This window comes from Rousettus aegyptiacus, unplaced genomic scaffold (genome assembly GCF_014176215.1).
Source record: "Rousettus aegyptiacus isolate mRouAeg1 unplaced genomic scaffold, mRouAeg1.p scaffold_m13_p_17, whole genome shotgun sequence".
Lineage (NCBI taxonomy): Eukaryota > Metazoa > Chordata > Mammalia > Chiroptera > Pteropodidae > Rousettus > Rousettus aegyptiacus.
This window is the reverse complement of record NW_023416292.1, coordinates 31129745-31153443: the sequence shown is the minus strand read 5'-3', so window position 1 is coordinate 31153443 and position 23699 is coordinate 31129745. Positions and strand designations below refer to the sequence as shown.

The 23699-nt window shown below is 54.0% G+C and overlaps 1 protein-coding gene across 5 annotated transcripts in view; it reads left to right on the top strand.

Moving 5' to 3' along the window:
• Positions 1–23699, top strand: part of MAB21L3 (mab-21 like 3) — a 103580-nt gene that overhangs the window by 24838 nt on the left and 55043 nt on the right. For 3 of the 5 annotated variants that reach the window (XM_036235045.1, XM_036235043.1, XM_036235044.1), the window contains 5 exons: positions 1986–2126; positions 4872–5163; positions 7657–7835; positions 8312–8506; positions 12812–14192. In XM_036235045.1, coding sequence (XP_036090938.1) covers positions 1986–2126; positions 4872–5163; positions 7657–7835; positions 8312–8506; positions 12812–13045 — 1041 coding nt within the window. In that variant the 3' untranslated portion in view covers positions 13046–14192. The remainder of the gene's footprint in view (positions 1–1985; positions 2127–4871; positions 5164–7656; positions 7836–8311; positions 8507–12811; positions 14193–23699) is intronic. The other 2 variants (XM_036235047.1, XM_036235046.1) reach the window with 1 other exon arrangement.

Here is a 23699-nt window from a genome sequence, read left to right as displayed (position 1 = left end):
GGCAAGCGGCCCGCCCCTCTGAGACCACCCCCTGCCCTCTGCATGTACATTCTGGAAGACGCAGAATCGTGATAGTTATAAATGCTCAAGAAAAGTACCTCGAGGGGTTGAGTGGGCGAGCGGCAAAAAAAAGAGTTGTGAAAAGCTGGTCGAGACAGAGTATCATATTTAAAGTCAAACAAGACACATGGATTTTGGAAAGACAATTTCATGCATAGCGTGCGTTTCCAATGAGATGGTAGGCTCCTTAAGATTAGCACCCTCGCCTCCCGGCTCTCCTTATCCTTGTGCATCTGGAGTGTACCCGCCCTTAGCTTTTTAAGGACAGGCCTCTGGGTGGGGACATGCACGTGCAAAACGCCTCAGGCTGCGGACAAGGCCAGCCGCCCCGCTGCGCCCAGCTGCGCCCTGCACCTCTCCATCGTGGCCCCCACATTTACGTTCTCTCCTTTGGTCTGTCTTTCCCTCTGCTTGCAGCGCACAGCTGTGTCTGTGTGGCTGTCGCTTGCCCTAGTGTGTAACAGGGCACCCAGGACACAGCAGGCACCAAATAAGTGTTTGTTGGTGGACCGACTACGTGTGTGGCATGTGTGCAAATAGATGCACGTGCGTGTTTGTGTTCTGAGGTCTCAGGTGACTGAACTAGTTGACACTTTGGTTTAGAAAAACAGAAATCTCTTTAACTTGGGCTTTTTCTCTTAATCCTGTTATGAATGTCGAAAACTACTCTTAGACTGTGTAGAAACGGCCATCATACAAAACGCAGAAGCAATACGAAGATCTAAGAATGGGCGCAGCATTTAGATCTGTTGCGATGTCGCCTTTAAGATGCTTCGAATCGGCTCCTGCCTGGGCTCAGGAGCATCTCTCTAGGGGAGACACTTGTGAGGGCACCAGCCCGGCACACGCCCCTCAGACAGCATCAACGAAGAGCCCGTCCGTTCCAGAAAAGACTTACCGACTCTTCCCACCCAAAATCCTTTGCGTTTTCCTGTCTCTCCTGGAGCGTATTAAAAGTTCCTCTGTGCTTCCCACAAACCTGTATTTCCCTAAACCTGAATGATCTCCCAAGGTATGTTATTTTTTGGTGTTCGGTTTTCCGTGGGTATTTTCCAGTCGTTGGACATGCGCCGTGGAGAGTCAGAAAGGGCGTCAGTGCACCAGCCTTTCCCATCGATCTAGGGGCGAAAGGAGGGCGAGTGTAGGGAGAAGGGAACCACGACTTACTGACGACGTGAGTGGGACACGGTTGGCTGCGCGTCTCCAAGCGTTGAACTGTGTGACGTCACCAGCCGGGGCGGGCGGCCGCGGCCCGCGGAACCGCCTCGCCGCAGTCCACAAAGCGCCAAGACGGTCTGGCCCCTCCTCTCGGCGCTCGCCTCCTGTCACGCCCCTTTTCCTTTCCCGGGTCCCTGCCGCCGCGTGCCCCCTACTGTTCCTTCGGGGCCCTGCCGAACACGCTCCTGCTTTCGCGGCCAACCTGCCATCCGGGGTCCACTCGAGTGTCACCCCCTTAGAGAAGTCGTCCCTGACCGCCTGATCCAAAATAGCAGCCCCTTTCCTCCCTAATTCCTCATCCCGTTTTGTTCATCATACCTGACATTACATTATGCACACACGTGCGTGTATGCACATACATGTATATTGACACGTGTGTGCACATATACATACATATATACCTATGTATTTTCAACGAGAGGGCAAGTGTCCCTGTTTTGTTCACTAGTGACCGGCGGCACCTAGCTCGGCACCTGCCCCGTGGCTGGCACTGTGTAAATATTGAACAGACGCCCCCATCCCGGAGGAGTGCACTGTGGCATCGAGGAGTACCAGGCCTCAGCGCAGGTCCCCTGGAGTTCCTGGGGAGGCAGGAGTTTTTAAGCTGCACCCCTTTGGTCACTGCGCCCCGTGCCGTCGTGTCCCCATCCCAGCGCCTCAGGGCCCGCCCCAGAAATCACTGTCTTTGCTGCTCCCTTCTCGCCCAGGTGGACTTGAGGCGCCGGTGGGTTTCCAAGACTGTGGAGGAGCTGCAGACGGTCATCTACCGCCTGACCACAGACGTCAGCAACCAAGACGTGCGCTTCCAAGCTGTCCCTTACTCTCTGGCGTACAACGGGAACTTTAAGGTGAGCCGGTCTCACCTGTCGCTGGGCGCCCACCCAGAGAGCCCGGAAACTGGGGTGGGCGGGGCTAGCGTGTGCCGGGCACTCAGACCGCTGAGAATACGGCTAACACTTCCCATTTCCGTGGGTACGCTGAGCATTTACCATCCACACACTCAGCGCCTAGCTATCATCTCGTTCGAGCCCCACATTCCTGTTTTCCAGATGATAGAAGTTGAGGCGTAGAGAGATCAAATGACCTAATCGGTCATATTAGGCACCGACGTCAGGACTTGAACTGGGCTTCTGATTCCGAAGCATGTGCCACTGTAGCGATGAAGCAGCTACCTAGCAGGTCGGGGTCTGGGCAGAGGGAACTGGGTATCGTTAAGGAAACAGTGGAAAGGGACAGTCTACGGGGTCCCAGGTGTGGGAAGGAAGACAGTGGGAGCGGTGGCCCTTAGAAACGGCACAATCGACCCGTGTCCCTGTGAGGAAGCCCACGGGCTCAGAAGCCACTGGGGCCAGAGTGGTGCAGACAAAGCCATTCTCACAGAAACGACCTCGCTCACGCCGGCCAGCGGCCCCGTGGAGCAGACGCTGGGGTCTCCCCCTTTTAGAATGAGACCCGAGGCTCTGACCCATCCTGGGCCCCTGTGCGCCTTATGTCAACTTTTCTTATGACACATGAACACCCCTTTCGCCTGTATTAAACTTACCTGTGCTCACGCCCTGTTTCTCGCACCAGAAGATCTAAGTTCTTGGATGGTAAGGACTGCGTTTATGGACTGTTTCATTCCTAGCACCCCGCACGGTGTGCGGCTTCCAGCAGACGCTCAAACTTCTGCTGAATGAATGAATGAATGAGAAAAGGAATTAGTGTATGAACAAGAGATTGTGGCTGGTCTGGTTAGTCCATTTCCAGTGTGATGGGTGAAGGCGCGCCCCCACAAGATGCTGAAACGTGTGCCTTTTGAAACAGAGTCCAATCTTAGAAAATTCATCCCAGGATGAAAATGGTTAAACTGGATTGGATCCTGGAGTGTGAGAACATGGTCTCCCTCTACCACCTCGGCCAACCTAAATTAAACAGAAAACAGACCAGCGACTGGGAATAGAAACGTCACATCACTCTTCCCAGAACTGCATCTGAGGAAGTTGCCTTCTGGGGTCTCACTTAGAAATCACAGCTTAAAACACGCCACGCCTTTATACATGTCACGTTCTGCGTGTGCAGTTGCAGTGGGTGCATAAACGTTGCCTTCGCTTCATTTTAGACGAGTATTTATTAAGCACCATTTATGTGACTAGCCAACATGATAGTGATGCTCTCGAATTCACACGCGAGTGGGATCAAATAACATGGATTTTGAATGCCATGGTGTAGATTCCACTCCCCTCCCCCTTTTTTTAATCCTGGCATTTTTTTCTATAGATATCAGGAAGCGTGTGAACTCATCATCTAAACCATCGAACTGTTATTCTCTGGAAATGAGGCAGAATCGGTTGGTGCTGATTTTGACGTTTACCCCTCAATCGGCCCATGACCGGGCCCTGGGAAAAGGTTGACCCAAGTCCATTGTCAGAACTTTCCGTGAAGAGAAAGTGGCTCTTCCAGTGTGCAGCTGACTGATGGGAGAGGTGCCGTGTGGAGTGAGCAGCGTGGATGTGGTCAAAGGTCAAGGTCAAGGTCCCTTCGGTGGTACTATACTGCTGACCAACTTATTCTGCCCCTAGGACTACTGGCCTGACCACTGTCACCCTGATCATTTCTTGACTGGCTCCTACAGAGAGGGAGTAGGAAGAGCTGATTGTTCCCCTTTTCCCATTAAACCAAAAGTCATCTCAACGATTCCCCTTTCATTTCACCGGTGATTTTGTAAGGATTAGTCATCAGTACCGGCCAGGGGTTATTAATATGGACAGAAAGAATGAGAGCCATTTGCAAACTTTTTTCTCCTCCTCTCCCATCCCTCTCACCCTTTATTTGTACCAGAACTCTCATCCATCCCAAGTTATTCATTCTTGACTAAGAACTAGCCCAGGGCAGAGAAATAACAATCGAACAAGCAATCAGAAAAATTCTAGTTCCATCGCTTACTGGCGAGATGGCGGAGCCCCTCTGAGCCTTAGGGTTCCTATCTGGGAAATGTCAGCGAAGCCCACCTAATTACATGGCTGTGAAGATCCAAATGGGCTAATGCCGGTATCCCCAGCCCCTGAACCCCCAGACCAGTACCAGCCACACAGTAGGTGGAGAGCGGCCGGCAGGCCAGCGAAGCTGCATCTGTATCCGTGGCCGCTCCCCAGCGCCAGCATCACCGCCTCAGCTCTGCCTCAGATCATCAGGCATTAGATTCTCATAGGAGCACCGGTCCCTGGTGCCACAAAGGCTGGGGACCGCTGGGCTAACACGAGAACTGTAGTGCTTGCTTGTGTGCGAAGCTCAGTGACTACTAGTTCCTTTCCCTGCCTTTTCTTTTTCCCTTAAACGTGAGGTGTCCTCTGAAGTCTCAGGTCCAGTTCACTCTTTGTCCTTGCACGTTCAGGAGACCAAGGACTCAGAGGGTTGATTTACAGACTCGGCAGGTCGATTTAGTGACCGAAGCGTGACGGGGGCTAGTGGCAGAACGGAGGCGGACCCTCTCGTGACAGGCAGGCCACCGCGTGAGGGCTGAGCGGCGCGCCGAGCCTCCCGGCTCCACGAGCGCGTCTGTCACCGCCCACGTCGCGAACTCGCTCTCGTTCTCTCTCCCTTCCTGACCCCAGGTTTTGGCCCCCAGCCAGTTCCTCGTCACGGTCCCGGTGCGGGGCCTGGGCGGGTACCGGGAGGCCAGGGAGAGGCGCTGGCGGTACTACTCCCTGCACGGCGCCCGGCTCCCCTGCCCCCTGCGGGACCCGGAGGGCCTGCAGCAGTGGCTGGCCGTGCGGCAGTTCACGAAGAGCCTGTGGCAGTGGCATGAGGCGGACGTGACCATCGAGGGGGACATCGTGCCCGGCAAGGTCCTCCAGGTGTTCCGGGAGCTGGTCGAAAACGCGATCGAAACCTGCCACCTGTCAGGTGAGCTGGTCGAGAAAAGTGCAAGGGGAATTTCTGGCATTTCCCTTTTGCCCTAAAAATCCTCGGCCTGGGTGTTACCTGAAGCTCACGCCGCCACACTGAGAAAATGACCACGTGCCCTTTGCATCTGTCCAACCGCCGTGATATGAATTAGCCGTTTCTTTTTCTACTGTGACACATAGGAGAATGGAATTCAGACTCACCACACACCCCTGTGGATTTTTAACGAGACGGCTGTCTTGGCATTGATACGACAGGCTTTGGGTTATACACTTTTTCTAAGATGTTAGCTTAAAAATTTGGGTACTTAAAAAAAAAAAAAGTGAATGGCTCATAAACCCCCGAGCTTCATTACAGCGCCCTGCAGTGGGGCTGGAGTTACCCAGCGTGCTGAGATAGCGCATTTGGAAACCGCTGACTTATTCCAAAACACACAGTCCGGAAGCCATAAGGAGTTGATTAAGTTCAACAACTCCAAAATCTCAAGCTACGGTACAGTGTGCCATACATGCACACACGTGCACACACGCATTTTGTTCACACAGAGTAAAAAGGTGTATTCCAAGCTGGGGAAGAAAAAATAGCTAATGTCTTTAATTATACAAAAGTATTTATAAACCAATAAATAGAAATAGGTCAATAGAAATACTGACCAAAAAACATGACTCATGGAAAAAGACTATAAATGGCTAGTAAAAGTAAGAAAAAAAAAGAAAACATTCCATCTAACGTGTACTTTGGGAAATGCACATTAAAACACCTCCCAGGTTGACGGAGATGAAGTCTGATCTCACTCGGTGTCGGGGCGGCTATGGCAAAACACATTTTCACATGTTGTTCGTGGAGGTGTGAGTTGGGCTGATTTTTAAAGGGCGGTTTGTCCACTTTTGTTTTTATAACATGTCTACTTGGCAATTCGGCAATTCTACTTCTAGAAATAGATTCCTACAGATACGCAAAGAAACGCACACAAGGAGATCCACTGCACATGACTAGGAAGAATCACAGTGGCTCAATAAATGACTAAATAAATTATGCTCCCTCAGCCCAGTGGACTGTTAGGCAGCCTTTAAAGAGAGCGAAGCATGTGTATATGCATACACACGAAAAACGCCCATGCCAGATAATTCAGTGAAAAACCGAGACGCTGAACAGTATGTGATTCCACGTGAACAGAAAGAAAAGGATTTCTGTGTACCTTTTCTGACTAGACAGATATTGGAGAAGGTTCCATAACAGAAGGGGCTCGTGTTTCAGAGATTGTTACCATGTATCTATAGGATCTTTTCCTGCATTATTTAATACTCATAGCAACTGTGTAGCGTGAGAAAGCTGAGATTTAGAGGGACTAAGAAACACACGAAGGTCACACACCGAGCAAGCAGGGCGCGTGGCGGGAGCGGGGTGCGGGCGAGGCGGGCTGGTCCCAGCGTTCGTTCGCCTCTCGCTCTGCGACTGTGAGAGTTCACGGGCCAGGCGGGTGGGCTGCTCTCAGCAAATACCGCCGAGGTGCCAGACGTCGCCATGGCCCGTCTGGGCGGCCCTGATGAGGTAGATGCAGGCGGTGAACTCTCCGCCACGCCCAGCCGAGGAGAAGCATGTTTTCTTTTGGAACAGCCTCATGCAGCTCATGAAGGAGCTTCCGCTTTCTCCGCGCGAGAAGGGGCAAAATAATAGATCCTGAGCCAGAGGACTCATCCTTATCTGTAATGGAGATGAACCGACAAAAAACCGCTGTGTGTCTTTTGAAAGAAACGGGAGCAGGTTAGAAATGGATCGTGATGTAGGAGCTGGAAAACTTTGCCAGATGTGCCCCCACCCCCCAGCCCTTCTCTCTGCCTGGCTGGAAAATGAGGGTGTGAGGGATCGTTTCTGCTCACTCAGCTCTTGAAGCCAGCGGCCATGCCACACTCCCAAGTGCGATTACAAGGGCTTACGATAATGTATATGCATCTGAGGCGAGGCTGGCCGAATGAGGGGTAGGAAGGAATACCGCGTGAGGGCCTGTGACTCAGATAAGAGACGGGTTACCCTGAAAGCCACCAGGAAGATGAATAAGTAAGGGGACCGAGGCTGTCGGAAGAAGGTTGGGGCGTCTGGGTTGAACGTGGAAGAGACAGAAGAATCGTTGGGTTTCCTTTCACAGTCGCAAACACTATACCTCTTCTTTGTATTCAGCGTCTCTTTCTTTCCGGTGGGGCTTCTGAAAAGAATCTATTCATTTAAAAGTACCAATAAAAGCTTTAGGGTAGGGAGGAGAAAAAAAAAAGAAAAACCCACCAACCGTGAGATTTTTCTGGCGATGCTTCTGTCGCTACTTACCGGGCTGATTGTCTAGTTTTGATGTAAGCGCCTCGCCGCCCCCTCCCCCCCCCCCCCCCCCCCCCCCGTGGTGCGCCACCGGCACCGTGAAGGTCACCCCCGCAGATGCGAGGGGCCGGTCAGACCCGCTGGCCTTGTGGCTCATATCGCCTGTTCGCCATTTCCCACCAGGAAAGGTCAGCGTGCTAACAAACAGCACGGCAGTGCGGGTTGCCGTGGAAACATCCGAAGGGCCGGTGGAGCTGGAGCTGGCGCCCGCCGTGGAGATCCCCAACGCCTGGTCCAGGAGAGCCCGGTGGCCTCGGTGCCTGACGCGCTGGCCCTCCCCGGAGCGAGTGGAGTGCATCAAGGTACCGGCGGGCAGGGCCCCAGCGCCGAGCGCAGACGCCCACAGCTGAGCCGGCCGCAGCACCGCCGCCCGCCGGCCAGCTCCGGGAGGACCCGCGAGGGCTCGCTAGTGATTCTCGAAGTGTGGGCCCCGCAACCGCAACCGGCAGGGGCACCTGGGGACCCGTTAGAAATGCAGATTGTCAGGCCCCACTCGCCTTCCGGGGTAAGGCTGGGTGGGCAGGGCCCAGGATCTGTTTCATTGAGGTCTCCAGGTGATTCTGGTGCGGGCTCAACCACCGCCTGAGCGGAGGTGGACGCAGCCTCTCCCCCACCTGCCCGTGGGCAAAGCGGCTTGCCCTGAGGCTCCCTCCCGCGCCCCAGTGTGAGACGTCCTGCCTGCCCCGTGGCCGGTCCCTCAGACGGGAGGGCTGCTCCAGAGATGGCCTTCTACCCGCAGGCACCACGCTTCCCACCTGCCCGCTGTTTCTCTCTCCAGTCGTTCGGATTCGCCCTGCTGGCCCGCTCGAGTTACCACTGGCAGCTGAGCTTCCTGCAGGCGGAGCAGGTGCTGCTGCAGGAGCTGGACGAGGACGGGGGCTGCCGCAGGCGGTGCCTCCAGGCCGCGAGGCAGATGAAGGAGGACGCCTGGTGCCCGGGGAGCAGGCCCGTCATCTCGTCCCACCACCTGCAGGTGAGCGTGCGGCCCCCGGCCGCCGAGGACCCAGGGCCGCTGTGGGCAGGCGGGTCCCCTCGCCGTCTCCTGCAGGGCTGGCCCGAGCCACTCAGAAGGGGGAGGGGTGTCTCTGTGACGAATTCAGGCTGGGGGCGCAGCGGCCACGTTTGCCACCCCACACATGAACGCTCATCGTGGAGACGGACAGACCTGGGTCCACGGCACCTGGCCAAGGTGGATTCTCCACCTCCCGCTCTTCCCTTTTCCCCTTCCCTTTCCCTTTGCTTATTTATTTATTTAGTCTCTTTTTTCTATCGTTCTCTTCTCTCGCCTCCTTTCATTTCACTCAACACACCAACACGAGTGCCCACCATGTGCCAAGAGCCTTGCCGAGGTTTCGAAAAAGTGCACGACGCGTGGCCGGCACCCTGGGGAAACCCAGTCTGGTGAAGTCTTGCGAGTTGCTCACTCCTCAGACACATTCGTGTTTCCCTTTGTGCCGCAACTTGCTCTGTCCGCACTCTGGCCAGGCACAGCCAGCCAGGCACATGCGCTCCACGCGGAGGGGAAACGGGTGTGCTGAGATCAGCAGCCCACGGACACGGCCGCGAGCCTGAACCCCGGCTTCGGGCACGGACCTCCCCTCGCCCTGCAGGTCTCTGCTCGCCCCAAACCCCACATCGCACGTTCACGGGGCCGCTCGCTCACGCACTCTCTGACTCCGCACGTGCTGGTTGAGGTGACTGTGGGCCAGGCACCTGCCCCCACACCTGTGCGTTCTGCACCTGGCGCGCACGTGCTCTGCTCTCGTGGAGCTTCCGGTCTAGCAGGGAGGCAGACGCTGGGCAGATGATCCTGCGGGCGCGTGGGGAATCACGCAGTGCAGGGAGCCCTAGGAAGAACAGCGTGGCCCGCGAGGGCTTAGGGCAGCAGAGCTCAGCCTGCTCTACTGGGCCAGGGGCTCCTCCCCTGCAGAGGTGGCCTTCGATCACACGCTCAGCTCCTCGGACTCCCGACCACGCTTGGCAAACTGGACACTCACGTGCCGCCATGCGTGGAGGCATCGGCCCCTCGCAGACACACAGCCCCGGCCCGGCTAGTGTCTACCAGGCGCTGAGCCCTTCTCCATGGCCTTCTACGCAGGTGAGCACAGGCCCCTGGGGTGGCCACCTGTCTACGCGGCGCCTTCTTCGCACCCTCCTACTTGAGCCTCCCCTCTCAACGGACAACCGTCTTCTAGCTCTGTGTTAATCTTTTAGCCCTAACATAACCTCTCTAAGGACGAGTTCCATGTGGGTCTTTATACATTACTAAACCATACTCTCCGTCCCAAGGCTTTGCACCCAGTAGTCGCTCGCTAAATATTTATCAACTGAATGCTTTCACATCTTATTCAACCTTTTCCCCCTTATCAAATCACTAGGCTTTGCTTCCTTATCTTTTCTGATGAAGGACCTTCCCTGGCCTGCCCCAGAATCTGTTCACACCTCATTTGCACACACAGGGGCCTTTCTCGAGAGTCTCGATATTTTTGACATTCTCAGCCACGTTCCCCTAAAAGTCGTACAGCTGTCCGGGGGGGCGGGCACGGGCTTCCCAGAGGCAGTCTAGCGCGTGTGGAGGGTTGGGCTTCTCGCTTGCCTGTCTGCCGGCCGCACGGGGAAGCTCGAGAGCTGCGAAGCGAACTCTAGGCTGCCTCATGGCAGAACCCCGTCATCTTAACCACTGGTGTCACCGCTTTGCAGTGAAGACGGATGAAGCCCTCCACGTGGCATGAATATTTTAGGGGAGATTGAATAGGGCCACCGCAGGCCTCGCGGCCCTGGACCGCTCTCGAGACGGCGTTCCGTCCATGGATTCGCTTTCATTCTCGCTGCCTCTAAATCACTGAGCGGATTTTGGGGCAACGTCTCAAAGGTTCTCTGTGCCAGTCTTTCCCCCACCCCATCTACCCGGCACGGTGAAAATTGCGCATCCTCGAGAACGAGCACGTAAAGAGGGTTATTTGTCGAGAACGGTGGGACAGTCAGAAACAGTTCTACTGCCTCGTCCTCTGGTCCCCTGGGCAGAGGGCAAGGCTCTCTCACATTTCAGCACGGGGATGGACGTGGCTGGAGTGTACAAGATCCTTGCCACGGCCTTAGGCTGGGAAGAGTGGGAGAGACTGGGTTGCAAGACAGCTAGTCGCAGTCACCTCACCTTGAGTCTGACGCTGTCCTGTAAAAGTCCTCCCCAGCGAAGAGGCTCTTAGCTTATCTTTCATTGGCTTCTTTCTTTCTAAAATCCACTCACAGAGGGCTTTGGCTATAATAGGCTTAACTGCTTTGGTTTGATTAGGAAGATAAACGCTTAGCAGCAAGAGGAATTAATAGATTTTTGGTATCTATATTATCTTGACCATCATGAAATTATCTCTAACTCATTTGCTCAAAACAATAGAATCCAAATAAAAAATATTCAGTATCTTGCTGTGAACCTAAAACTGCTCTGTTAGTTTCTAGTAAAGATCATGTTTTAAAATTCTCAGCATCTAAACCATGACATTAGTTATTAATTCGTGATTTCGCTTAGTCAATAAACATTTGTTGACTGCCTCCCACAAGCCAGTCCCTAGCTGGGTGCTCGTGACATACGAGTGAATAAAAACAGGATAGTCCTCTGCTCTCGTGGAGTTTATAATCTAGTAGGAATTATGTAAGGAAATGTGAAAATGACTGTGATCGTCGCTGCTTATGAGAAGTGCATGGCAGAGAGAATGTTTAGCGGGTGTCATGGGGAAATTGGAAATGATGAGTGAGTTTCCTGGGCAAAGAGGGGAAGGAAGTATGCTCGGAAGAGAAGAAGTAGGATGTGAAAGGCCCTGGGGTGAAAGAGAGCCCGGAACCAGGCCAGCGTTGGGGTGAGAGGCGGCCGGGGATCGCAGGGCAGGGTGAGGCTGCAGAGGCAGGCAGGGACCAACCCTGGCATCAGGGACGGTGGTTTTAATCAACAATGGGGAAGAGTTGGAAGTATTTTAGATAAGGGACTGTGGTTTTAATCAACAATGGGGAAGAGTTGGAAGTATTTTAGATAAGAAACATAGACAGATTCGTATTTCAGAAAGGACCCGTTGGCTGCAGAGTGGATATGGGGACAGATTCCACGGTGACGAGAATAGGTGCAGGCCGGCTAGATGGCAGTTGGACACGGGGGGGGGGGGGAGGGTGCTGGGCCCGGGGGTGGGAGGGTGGGGGGAGGTAAGACCAGCAGGTGGATCTGAGAAACGCTCAGGCCGCGGGGTTGGCGGGACTCGACTGGGGCTGGTGACGGAGGGATGGCCCCGGCTTCGTGTCTGGCGTCACCGGCTGGATGAGCAGTGCTGGAGGCGGGGCAGGTTTGTGCGGGAAGGCCGGGACCTCCCTTTGGACGTGTTGATTGACGTGACGTCAGGTTTTCAGGAAGTGCCAGGTGAGGAAGTCAGGGCGGGGTCTGGGCGGGAGAAAGAGAATGGCGAGTGGCCTGGACGTAGCAGGAATGAGGCCGCCACTGGGGAGGGAGGAGGAGGCGGCGAAGCGCCGAGAGCTGAGACTCTCCGGCAGGTGGAGGCCGCGACGCGAGCGGAAGCCTGCCAACGAGCAAGGGGCGCGGGCGGGAACCCCGAGGCTCTGGCGTCTTGGAAGCCAGGTGAAGGGTGGCTCTCGGCAGAGGGCATGGCTCCGAGAATCCGATGCTGCCGAAGGGCCAGGGGAGGCGAGGGCTGGGCATCACTGGCTCTCAGGAAAGCAGCTTCTAGGGACCGATGGCAGAAGAATCCACACCGGGGTGGATGAGGCAGGGGACTGGAGCGGACGTGACGAGGAGCTGAGATGATTCTTTGGAGAAACCTGGATTTGCAGAGGTGGCAGTTGATGTGGGCCTGGGGGAGCAGGAGAGCTTGGAACAGGCGCGGAAGCCGCGGGGAAGGGAAGCCCATGCCATGCTGTCCCCGGAAGGAGGAGGGGTTTGCCCGGGAGGAAGTGTGGCGGGTGCAGGGAGCAGGTGAGGAGGACGCTCATGCGGTCAGCAGAGCTGGCGGGAGGTTTCCATCTTCCCTGGAGAGTCGAGGCCCAGGCACCTGCAGGGCTGGGCGTTGGAAATGCCTGCGGAGCGAGAGGGGACCGGGCACGGGAGGCCCCCGGACAGGGCTGAGCCCACTCCGCGCCTGGGGGCGGGGGCCATGAGTCCAGGGCGGAGCCTGTCGGCCCCTTCCGGTCAGCTCGGCTCGGTGGTGGCCATTCTGGGGCCTCTCTCCTCCGCGGTCCTGTCGTCCGGGGCGATGCCTGACGCCGCCTCTCCCTCCCGCAGACGGTGCTCTTTTGGACTTGTGAGAAGTACCCGCACCCCAAGGACTGGCAGGTCTTCAGCAGAGGGTTCCTGCGCCTGGTGAGGAAGCTGCACAAGTGCGTGAGCCAGCGCCTCCTGAAGCACTTCTTCGTGCCCACGAGCAACCTCCTGCAGCACGCCAACGCGGCCGAGCTGGACGCCCTGGCCCGGAAGCTGGCCGCCTTCCTGAAGGACCCGCAGGTGGGCCGGCCCTGAGGCCGCGCCAGCCCGGGGACCCCGGACATGTCATCCTGGCTGGACCTCTGGGGGTCGTTCCAGTCAGATGCTCGGGAGAGAAGTTACCTGTGGCGGAGGGACTTAATGTCAGCTCAGGAGCACTTAAGAGGGAAAAACTGTGCCTCCCCCCCCATGTGGGACTCAGGCCTCGCTGGAGCCAGGCTAGCATTTCAGCGCCCCGCTAGCTACCTCGCTTGGGGACAGCGCTCGTCAGGCTTCCCCAAGCCACAGATCCTGAACTGATGACCGCTGTGAATGCATTTTCCCTCGCTCAGATGCTGCTGGTCTGATGGGGAGGATGGAGACGGGCCCCCTGGGAAGCCAGCAGTGGCTCCCCAGCACGCTGACCCGGGGGCGCCTTCGTTTCCCAGTTGTAACATGGGACTGTTCCTCTGCCTCCCTGCGGGCAGGGCCGTGCGCCTGCGGGGCTGCTGTGCCCTTCGGGGAGAAGGCGCCGGATCAACATAAAGTGTCACGTGCTGGTTTGGTAGCCAGCATGTGCATCCTGGGTCAGTACCTTATCCCCCATTAAACGATCCCGCCTGGCGGGTCGGCCCGCCTGTTTCCCCTGCTGCTGTCCGGCTCTCCGAAACGGTGGTTCGGTGGTTCGAGGCTTCTGTCTGCTTCCCTGGTGTTCTCTGAGTAGAGAAAGCGGTTTTGAGGACTAGTGTCAGTCAGAGCTGAAACTGCAACCCTGTCAGCCACCCCCCTCCCTTCCCACGCCGCAGGTCAGGGATGGGGCCGCCTCGTGTTTGTGAACGAACTCGGTACTCTAAGCTGCATGGAGCGACTTGGGAGTCCCTCACCTCTCCACACCTCCCTTTGTTCACGCCATGCATTTGCTCGTTCATTGATAAATGTATGCTCAGTAGGCGTCGGAAATGCAACCAAGAGCAGCATGGATGATGCCTAATGCTGGAGAAAGGAAACGAACAGCAGATTAATAAACACAAGTACTGTAAATTGTAGCAAGTATCCTGAAGGAAGTAAACAGTATATTGACATAGAGCCACGCAGGGATCCTTGAAGGATGCAATGCAAGCAGACGATGGGGAAGGAGGAGAGGGTGCCGAGGGCGAACTTGGAGGGGGCCGCGTGAGTCAGGCCTCCTGGCCTAGGAGAGCTGGTAAGGAACTTGCATTTTATTCTAAAATCAAAGGTGTGACAGTTGGCGTCTCCTGGTATCATCCGATTTGCATTTTAAATGCCTATTCTGGTGTCTGCATAGAGTCTGGGGTCACACAAGAGTTAGGAACACTGCAGGCTCTCGAAATCCGAAACCCTCATTCTAAGTGTCACTGAGCTCCCAAGGCCACACGACCTGTGCAGCACTAGACCAGGAAATCTAGGAGTTCCTGGTGAGACCAGTGGTTTCTTCTGGCATGTATTTAATGCTTCTCAATTCAAGAGATTACTTTTTTACTTAGAATATTTACCCCAAATAGCATAACAGTGAAATTTCTAAAAACATGAACTACTGATTTTTTTTTAAAGTCACATTTGAAAATCGAAACAATTATTTTAACACGAACACTGGAACCTAAGATCATGGTTTTAAAATGTTGGGGAAAAAATCTTTCCAAGCGTATAATAACTTTATAATTTTGAAAATGTGAACTGATGAGCAAACCAATATTTTGTTAAATCATGAAAATTTGCATTCAAATTTTCGTATTCTTGGATTTGGGGAAACATTTGAGAAGGTGGCAGATATAGCAAGTTTTTTTTTTTTTACTTTAATGATGAAAACAGATGGAGCAAGTTTTGAAACAGCTTTGCCATCATAAAATGCCAAAAAGTGTAAGCTGCCAGTCCCATCGATCTGACGTGTGCGCATGTGTGCGGAGAGGGTGGGCCCGACATACTTCAGTGGATTCTTCCCACCTTTCCCTGTAGGCCTGACTGTGGGTTTTGAAAGTAGGGCTAGCTGCAGATTCTTGAGTGTTCCTACTCATGGCCAGCAGAGGGCAGTAGGGGACCACACATGAAAAGAGCCCGGTCCCCACCCAGTTCCTTGGCAGCCCAGCAGGTGTCACCCTCCTCAGCCTGTAATTTACACCTGGCTTCTCCAAAAAAGGGAACCAGGGACAGTGAATTCCAGCTGATGCTAGATCATTGACCTTTCCTGCCATTTGGTCAAAATTCACAGTCTTTCTGCTTACGGCTCTGATTTAGATAGGGAACCTATAAGAGCGTAGTCCTTCCTGGGGACCATGGGGTATTCCGCTCATTCTGCTTCCTGGGACAGATGGCACAGGTCTGAAAATTCTGCTAATGTGACTCCATTATTCTGGTCAGCCCTTTTTTTTTTTTTTATTTTCCAAAAGACCTTTTCTGTCCATCTCCAGTCTTCTAGGTGCAAGACTGTTTTATAGTGGAGCGGGTGGTGTTCAGCCACTGTAACTGACCCACTCGAATTTGCATCCAGCTGACACTGTAGCTGCCTGCCCTTGGCGAGTCATCCAGACCCCCGCATCTCCGTTTCCGTGTGGACATTGTTATGAGCTGAACTGTGCCCCCCGGATTTCATATGTTCAAGCTCCAACCCCCAGGATCTCAGAATGTGGCTGTATTTGGGAACGGGGTTTTTAAAGGGGTGATTAAGTTAAAATGGGGCTGTCAGAGTGGCACCCTAATCCAACACGACTGGTGACTCTATAAGTCTAGGAAGAGAGAGATCATGGGCAGGCCTGCAAAGAGAAGTGGCCATCTGCAAGCCCAAGGGGAGGGGCCTCAGGAGAAACCAGCCCTGCTGGCGCCTTGACCTTGGGCTTCCAGCCTCCAGAGCTGTGAGAAAATAGCTTTGCGTCGTTTAAGCCATGCCTGTTGTACTCCGTTATGGTGATTCTGGGAAACTGATACAGGCATTGTGAGAGAATACATTGCTTTGATGAAAAGAATAAGTGGGATAATGGAGGTAAAAGGCTCTTTGTTTAGTACCTGGCATGGAGATCATGCACAGCTTAAATTTTCTGTATATTACGTATTTTCTTTTGGCTACATTTTCCATTTACTGAGAGAGTTGGTTGTGGATTTTTAAATTTCTCCTTAAGTTCTGTCAAACTTGTTTAATACACTTTGAGACTATGTTATTAGGGACATACAGGTTTAGAATTTTTATGTCTTTCCAATTAATCAAAGGTTTTATCATTCATTATAAGGTGACCTTTTTAAACTGTCGTAAACATTTTGCCTGAACAATGAATTTGTCTGATAATAATATAATGACACCACTTTGTTTTGGTTACTGGTTACCAGGTATATCTTCTTCCATCCTTTAACTGTCAATCTCTTTGTATCTTTATAACTTTCTCTTATAAAGGACTGATTTTCTAGAAATTCCCATCTGACATTTGAGGTCTTTTGGCTCTAATGGTTAGTCCATTTGCATCTATTCTGATGAATAATACATTTGGGTTTATTGCTACTCTCTTGTTATTTACTTTCTACTTGACCCATTTTATAAATTTTCTGCTTCTTGCCCCAACTTGTCATTAAAAAAAAAATAACATTCCCCCCCCCATCCCTTTTCCCCCAGCTAGTTTGGAAGATTTATATCTTATCTCTGTCTTTTTCATCGTTATGAAGGCTATTTGCACATATAGACTAAATTGTATAGAATAAAGCCAAAAGTTAATCAATACCTTTAATCTCCACTCTAATAAGGACCCTGGAAAGTTTGGCTCCTGGCACTTCCCCTCCATGTTCTCTGCTATTGTGACCCAAGATTTTGGTTCTAACCTGTGCGCCACCCCAACACATGTACATATATAAAATGAATATTTTATTATTTTTTACGCGTCTTATTTCATTTGCATTTTTGCCACTATCCTTACTCACGCTCTTTCTCGAATCTCAAACTTTCTATCAGGGATCATTTCCTTCTGCCTGGACTATGCGCCCCAGTGTTTTCCTGTGGTGAGAGTATGCAAGAGTTAGCTCTCTTTTCGTGTTAGAAATTGTCTGTACTCACCTTCATTCTTGAAAGATCGTTTCCCCGAGTATTTAACTTTAGGTTCACAACATTTTCTCACCGCATTGAAGATATTTTCCCACTGTCTTCTGGCTTCCATTATTGCTACCCGTAGTCAATCATTAGACTCCTTGTTGTTTCTTTCCAGGGGACCTGCTTTTCTCTCTGACTGCTTTTAATTTCTAATTCTCCCCCTCTTCCCTCCTTCCCACTTCCCATATCTCTTTTTCTTTGGATTTGTTAGGCATCCTAAATCCGGAGAATTATTCCCAGTATTTCTGGAAAATTATCAGCATTTAACACTGAATATTGCTTCTCCCCCATTCTCTCTGTATTCCATTCTAGAAGGAAATCCAATTAGATGTATCATAGACACTATTATCGCACCCTCCATTTCTTTTAACCTCTCTCTTATAATTTGCATCTTTTTATCACGCAAAACTGCATTCTCAGTCATTTCTTTGGCTCCATCTTCTAGCTGACTAATTCTCTCTTCAGCTGCCTCTAATTGAACATTGAATCCATCCACTGAGTTTTAAATTAATAGTGTTATAGTTCTTATTTTTAGGAGTTCTATTTGGTTATTTCTCAACCAGCCTGTTCATTCTTTAAAGTCTCTCATTCCTGCTCATGTTTTTAAGCTTCTCTTTTATTTGTGTAAAGGTAGTAAACAGAATCATTTTATAGTCCATATCTGAAATCTTGACATCTGAAATCGTTGACTGGTTGTTTCTGGTTTTTGTTTGTTTGTTTGTTTCTTTATTGCTGATTGTCAGCCATAGAAGTTGTTTCCTTGTGTGTTTTCTAGGTTTTTGATGTGAACTGTTCATTTTTCCTCAATATTTCATTAAAACAACCCAAGTCCACTTAAATTTAAATGTGAGAGGTTTTTCGGGCTAACAGATAGATGAATTCAGGCAGAAAACATCTGAAGCTGGCTTGTAATTGCAAATTGGGGGTGGGGGCAGGGCGATTCCCTCCACCCATGGCCAAGGTCGAAGCAAGCTATTTGCCTTCTTCAGGCCAGGTTTATTCCTTATTCGCCTTTATTCTGAGGGTGTAGCCCTTTGAGCCCTAATTTCTGCGGAGGAACACTGCCAGCCTTCTCACTGGGGCAGGCCGCGTGCGTTCTCATCCGTCCGCCAGACTAGTCCCGCTGCCAGGGGAAGGTCTAGGCCTCTAAGAGTCCGCGGAGCCCACAGGGTAGAAGCCAGTTTGGGCATTTACCCATTTGCCAGGCGAGGGCCGTCCAGAGTCTTAATCTGCTAAACGGTCCCAAGTATGCGGCCTGACCCAAGACAGCTGGAAACGTCATTCAAACAAACTAAAGCGTGGCTTCCGTCCGACCCTACATGCCAAAGCCAACGCCACCTCTCAGGGCCCGTCTCGCACGACCTCTCTCCTCCTTGCGTCCCTCTTCCCTCGGTTCCCGTGACACCTCTCTCTCGCTCCTCCTTCGGCTCCTCGGTCTCCTTTCCAAATCCTTCTCCTCCGACCCCTGAGGGTCCTGACCCCTCCCTCGAGGGCTCAGCCCCGACATGCTCAGCCGAGAGGTTGTTGCCCACTCCCGTGGCTGCAGCCAGCACCTGCCGCCCCAGGGCGTCCAGGTGCCGTGCTGCAGCCGGCCCCCCTCTCGCCCCCCAGGTATCTCCTGCAGAACTCCTGCCCCGACGTTCCGCAAGCAGCTCCGACGAAACAGGCGTTACCCCTGGCCTCACGTAGTCCTCACAGCAGGTTCCTCCGTTGGACACTCTGCTGGTCGGCAGTTAGCTTGCAATTAAAAGTCTAAAATGCTTTTCCTCTCAGAAGCCCCGGAAACTTCTAAGATGCAAACCTAAGAAATGTAGGAAGTTAAATTTAACTCGAACTTTGGGCAGACATCCGTGTGTGGTGATTCTTGCTCTGTGCGCTCTGGTCCGACTCTCTCCCCTTGTCCTCCACCCTGTTCCCCGTTCCTGGTTGTTAGGACTTCAGCATGGGTGGGGCCCCCTGGGGGACATGGGGACTTGCTTTTGTTCCCTAGCTATTTATGTCTGTTTGTGTACCCATCTTTCTCAATCTTTTTCTATCCCCATAAGAGAATTAAAAAGGGTTCTGTCACTTTTTTTCTCTGAATTCAGAATATATTAGTTCAAAAGACATGGGAACATGGAAGAAAAATTAACCCTGATCACCACAAAGGTTCTGATAATCAGTTGGGCAGCCCCTTCATTTTACGGGTACGAAGGCAGAGGCCAAAAGAGAGGAGAAAAAGTGATTTGCTCAAATTGATCATGTCCCGAACCCAGCTCTTGATTTTCCCCCTCAAACCTGCCCCTCGCCTCGGTCAGTCCATGGAGTCATCACTGCAGCCACTTGCTCCAGCCAGACCCCCCGCCCACCCCCCCAGTCATGCCCGAGCCCTCCCTTTCCATCACCCAACGCCTTCACCCCCCCCCCCCCCGGCCAACCCTTTGGGCCCTGCTTTCTAAATATAGCCCAAGTGCGACTCCCACAGGCCCAGCTCCCCTGCCCCCAGCCAGGCGTGTCCCCCCGGCTCTCCGCCGCTGTGGGGGCTTCCTGCCCGCTTTCCTTGCGCTCGCTCTTGCCACCGCACCGCGTCCCACCAAAGTCTTCTCAACGTGCACATGGAATCATGGCTCTCCCTGCTCGGATGCTTCCAATGGCTTCCCATCCCCCCCTAGGAAAAAAAAAAAAAAGAGAGACTCCCTACCGCAGCCCGCAAGGCCCGCAGGACCTGCCCCCTGCCCTTGCCTCCGCCCCCGCCCCCTCCTTCCCCACCCCGCCCCCCAGTCCCAGCCACGGATGCGGTACGGGCTTCCTTGCTTTGTTCCAGCGGCACCAAGCGCGCTCCTGCCCCATGGTCTCTGCACCTGTTTGCCCCGCTGCTCAGGAGTCCCTTGCCCCACGCGGTGACATAGCCCGCTCCCCCCACGGCAGCCTGGCAGGCTGGCATCCCATTTTCTGCCCCTTCACCTACTCTACTTTGCCCACGTGGGTCGCCTGCTCCCGGGTCAGAATGCAAGCTCCTTGCAGGCAGCGAGTTGTCCCGTTCACTGCTGTGTCTCCGGCTTAGCAAGTGAGGTGCACAGTGAATGTTTGTTAAATGGACAATTGGATGAAGGGGCGGGTGATCTTGCTGCATGGCAGGCATCTGCTTCATGGCAGGGCCTGCACCTGAACCCAGGTCTTTGGCCTCTCGAGCCAGGCTCTTTCTTGTCATGTTTCGAAGGTCGAAGGATCACATCTTCAGGGTCAGAGGAAGAAAAGTTACCTCTGGCTCCAGCAGCGTTTTCTCCAGGGAGGGCGGGGCTGCTCTTGCTGCAGAGGGGCCAGCCTCCCTGGGGACTCTGCCGACGGGGACATCGAGGCGCACTCGTCATTGTAGGTGCTGCTGGATGCAGCCAGGGTTTTGTGCGCGCGCGCACATACACACACACAGCATGTCAGATCGGGCCGTCCCCTCCCTTCCTGCCAAACGTGGGGACAAACAGCAGTGGTCTTGGCGGAAGGTCTCTGCTGCCTTCTCTTTGTCTCTGAGTCCAGACCGTTCATTTCCTCTCATTCAACCAGCTTTATTTTTGGCTCCACGACTCTCTTTTGTAAGCCTCTGTCTTCGGTTCTCAGACTTTGTAACTTGTGTATCGGCCTAACTCTTGAACACTGAATGCAAGAGACCAACTGAGAAGTAGTACTTCTGCGGGGGACGATGTCACTGCAGTCACAAAACGCAGTAAGGACCTAACGCAGACTCTTGATTGTCGTGTGAACCGGTACCTCCCTCCTCTGGACACAGAGGGATGTTGGGATGTCTGTCAGGCGGCCCCGTCGACACTATGTGTTCTGGAAAGTGCCCCACCGTGAGCTTTGAGACCTGCGACCAGGCGAGGAAGCCAGGCTGCCCCGTGTGGCGAAGGCGCGGCTTGGGACATGTAGCAATGGTGGTAGTGGGGTGAGGGCCAAAGGGAGCCTGCCGCGGGCTCCCGCGCTTCTCTCCGTCATCACAGCCCCCAGGGGGGACCATCCGCTCCTCTAGCTCCTTCCTCTCCTGCCTCCTAGATGTTCTTTAACCACACGGTGATGTGAGGGTCAGGCTCCCTTCCCTTGCCCCTCTCTGTCCAGGGAACACCAGGCGTGACTTGTGCCCTTGGTGACCAGGACAACGGCTGTTGAGGGGTGAGAAGGAGTTGGGGGGTGGGGGACAATGGGTGCACGCCGCACTCTGCGCAGGGCGGGCTCCGGGAGGGGAAGATGGAGGAGGACGCGTCTGCGGCCGCTGCGCGTTTGCAGCAGCAGGGGGCGCCCGCGGCCCCTCTCCGCTCGGCCCTGCAACCGCAGGGCTCCTAAAAAGACGGTGCCGGGGAAATTCCGTGACGAGCCGAGCCGGAGAGCAGGTGGGGACACTGCAGACCTCGCCGGCCTGCACCCTGCGGAGTCGCCAGGTCCCCGCGCTGCTCTGCTCGCAGGCGCTCACTGAGCGGCCTCCGCCCTGCCACGCAGGCTCGCGGGGGCGCGCAGGACCCACCCACAGCGGGCACCCCACCCCCACGCCCCTCACCCTCGGGGTGAGCCTTCAGCTCACCCAGCGCCAAGAAAGGCTGCTCTGTTCCACAGGGCTCCCGGGGCCCCTTTTCAATGACAGGTATTTATTGCATCAGGGGACTCAAGGCCACCCCAGCACAGACAGCGGCGGCTCCTTTGGCTTCAGGGGCTCAGCCACCTCCCCCGCAGGATTGGAGGGGCCCTGGGGAAGGGAGGGGAAGGGAGGCTGCGGTGGGCTGTGGACTTCCTTTGCTCAGATCAGGTCTGGGGAGGAGAAGGAAGCAGGAGCCCAAGGCGTCCTGTAGGAGGGTTGAGAAGAGGGTTGGGGGTGGGGTGCCCCAGGAAAGGAAAGGTTGCCAGGATGCCTGATACTGCCTGTGTGCCAGACACATTTTGGGGTGCTTTATCTCATTTAATCCCCTCAACAACCCTTGGAGGTAGGCAGACATCGTAAACCCATTTTGCCAATGAGCCTTTGGAGACTCCCAGAGAAGAAGGAGCTCCAGCAAGGTCACCCTGCTGGGTGAGTTCAGGGCCATGTTTTGTGCATTTGTCCTAGTGAATTTCTCATAGTGGGGGTGACAGGAGAGACCAAGCAGAGCAGGCTGGGGTTCTGGAAGCCTCGGCCCTTCCTGCTGGCCCAACAAAAACCAAGGAGAGGGAGCTGGCAGGGAAGGGCACACCCTCTGCTCTTGGCAGAGGACACTCCTCATGTGGACATGGGTCAAGGTCCTTGGAGGGGGGGTGAACTCACAGGATGAGGACTGGGAGAGGGAGCTGTTCCTAGAACTTGCCCCGGGCTAAAATTTTCTAGTTGTACCTTTGAACACTGTAAAAAAAAAAAAATCCTCAAAACTCACTTTCACAGGAGTTAATCATTCACTCTCTCCTGAGGACAGATGACCTTTGCCATGTGCTTGGGATTTTGTTTGCTTTTCTTAAAAGTCCTGGAGTTTGTAATTGGACCAATGTCCTTTAGGTGAGGGATTTGGGGTGCAGTGCCAGGCTTGGTTGTCTTCCTGCCCTCCGCCTCCCAGGAGTCCGGGACCACTTCCTCAGGGAGGCGTTGGGAATTCAGGACTCAGAGCAAGGCGATCGGCGATAGCCGTGGCCCTCGTGGGGTGCGCAGGTGGGAGCCCCGAGGGGCGAGGGCATCTCTAAGCGAGCAGAAACACAGCAGGAAAACCCAGACCACCACCCATCCTGCCCCCGACTCATTTGGGAGCTCGCTGTCATCTGGGCGACAGCTAAGTTTACCAACAGAGGTCATTCTCTTTATGTCATCACTACAGTACCCTGGCCAGCCTTGCACACAGAGAGATGCAAGGTAGGAGCTTTTCGGTTTGAATATTCCAACCACCTAAAAGGTATCTGGCTTCCTATAAGAACCAAAGAGGACAAATCGGCTGCGTGACCTTGGGCAAGTCACCCAGCCTCTCTGGGCCTCAGATTCCCCCTCTGCGCAGAGGAGGAGTGACTGCCAGGCTACCTCTGCGACCCGTGCTGTGCAGCCTGTGACCCTTCAGGCCGCCACCAAAGGCTAGCCCAGCTCCGCGGACTATTTTCGGCTTGGCGATTAGAGGGCTTGTCAGGCCACACCGTGCCTCTGACGTCCTGGCAGCTGGCCGGTGATGTCCTCTGATATCCCGACAGCTGGCTGGACTTCTTCACCAGGCATGCCGCTAGGCGCTCGAACTTAAGATGCGCCCACCAGACACATCGTCCTCCCTTCGCCCCGTCCTCTCAGCTCACCCCTCTGCCCGCCCCCTCTTTTCTTCCTGGCACTGGCTGGGAACCTCGGTATCACCCTCGAGGGCTCGCTGTCCTCCAGCCTCCGCAGTCACTCGGTTCCTGAGACCCGAACGTCCTGGTAGTGAAGTGCCCTCTGCCTCTTCGCCCCACACCTCCCGCCCAGTTCAGGCCCCTGTCGCCTCCCGCCTGGGCCCTTGCTGCTGCCCCGAACACCCTCAGGAGCCCACGTGCTTTCGCTCTCCGCACTGACCTATACCAGCTGTCACCACCAGATCCGTCACACGAACCCACAGCGCTGGCCTGCTTCTCCCCACGACAGGCACTCGAATGTTTTCCTGTGGCCAACTGAACAGGCAGCTGCCACCT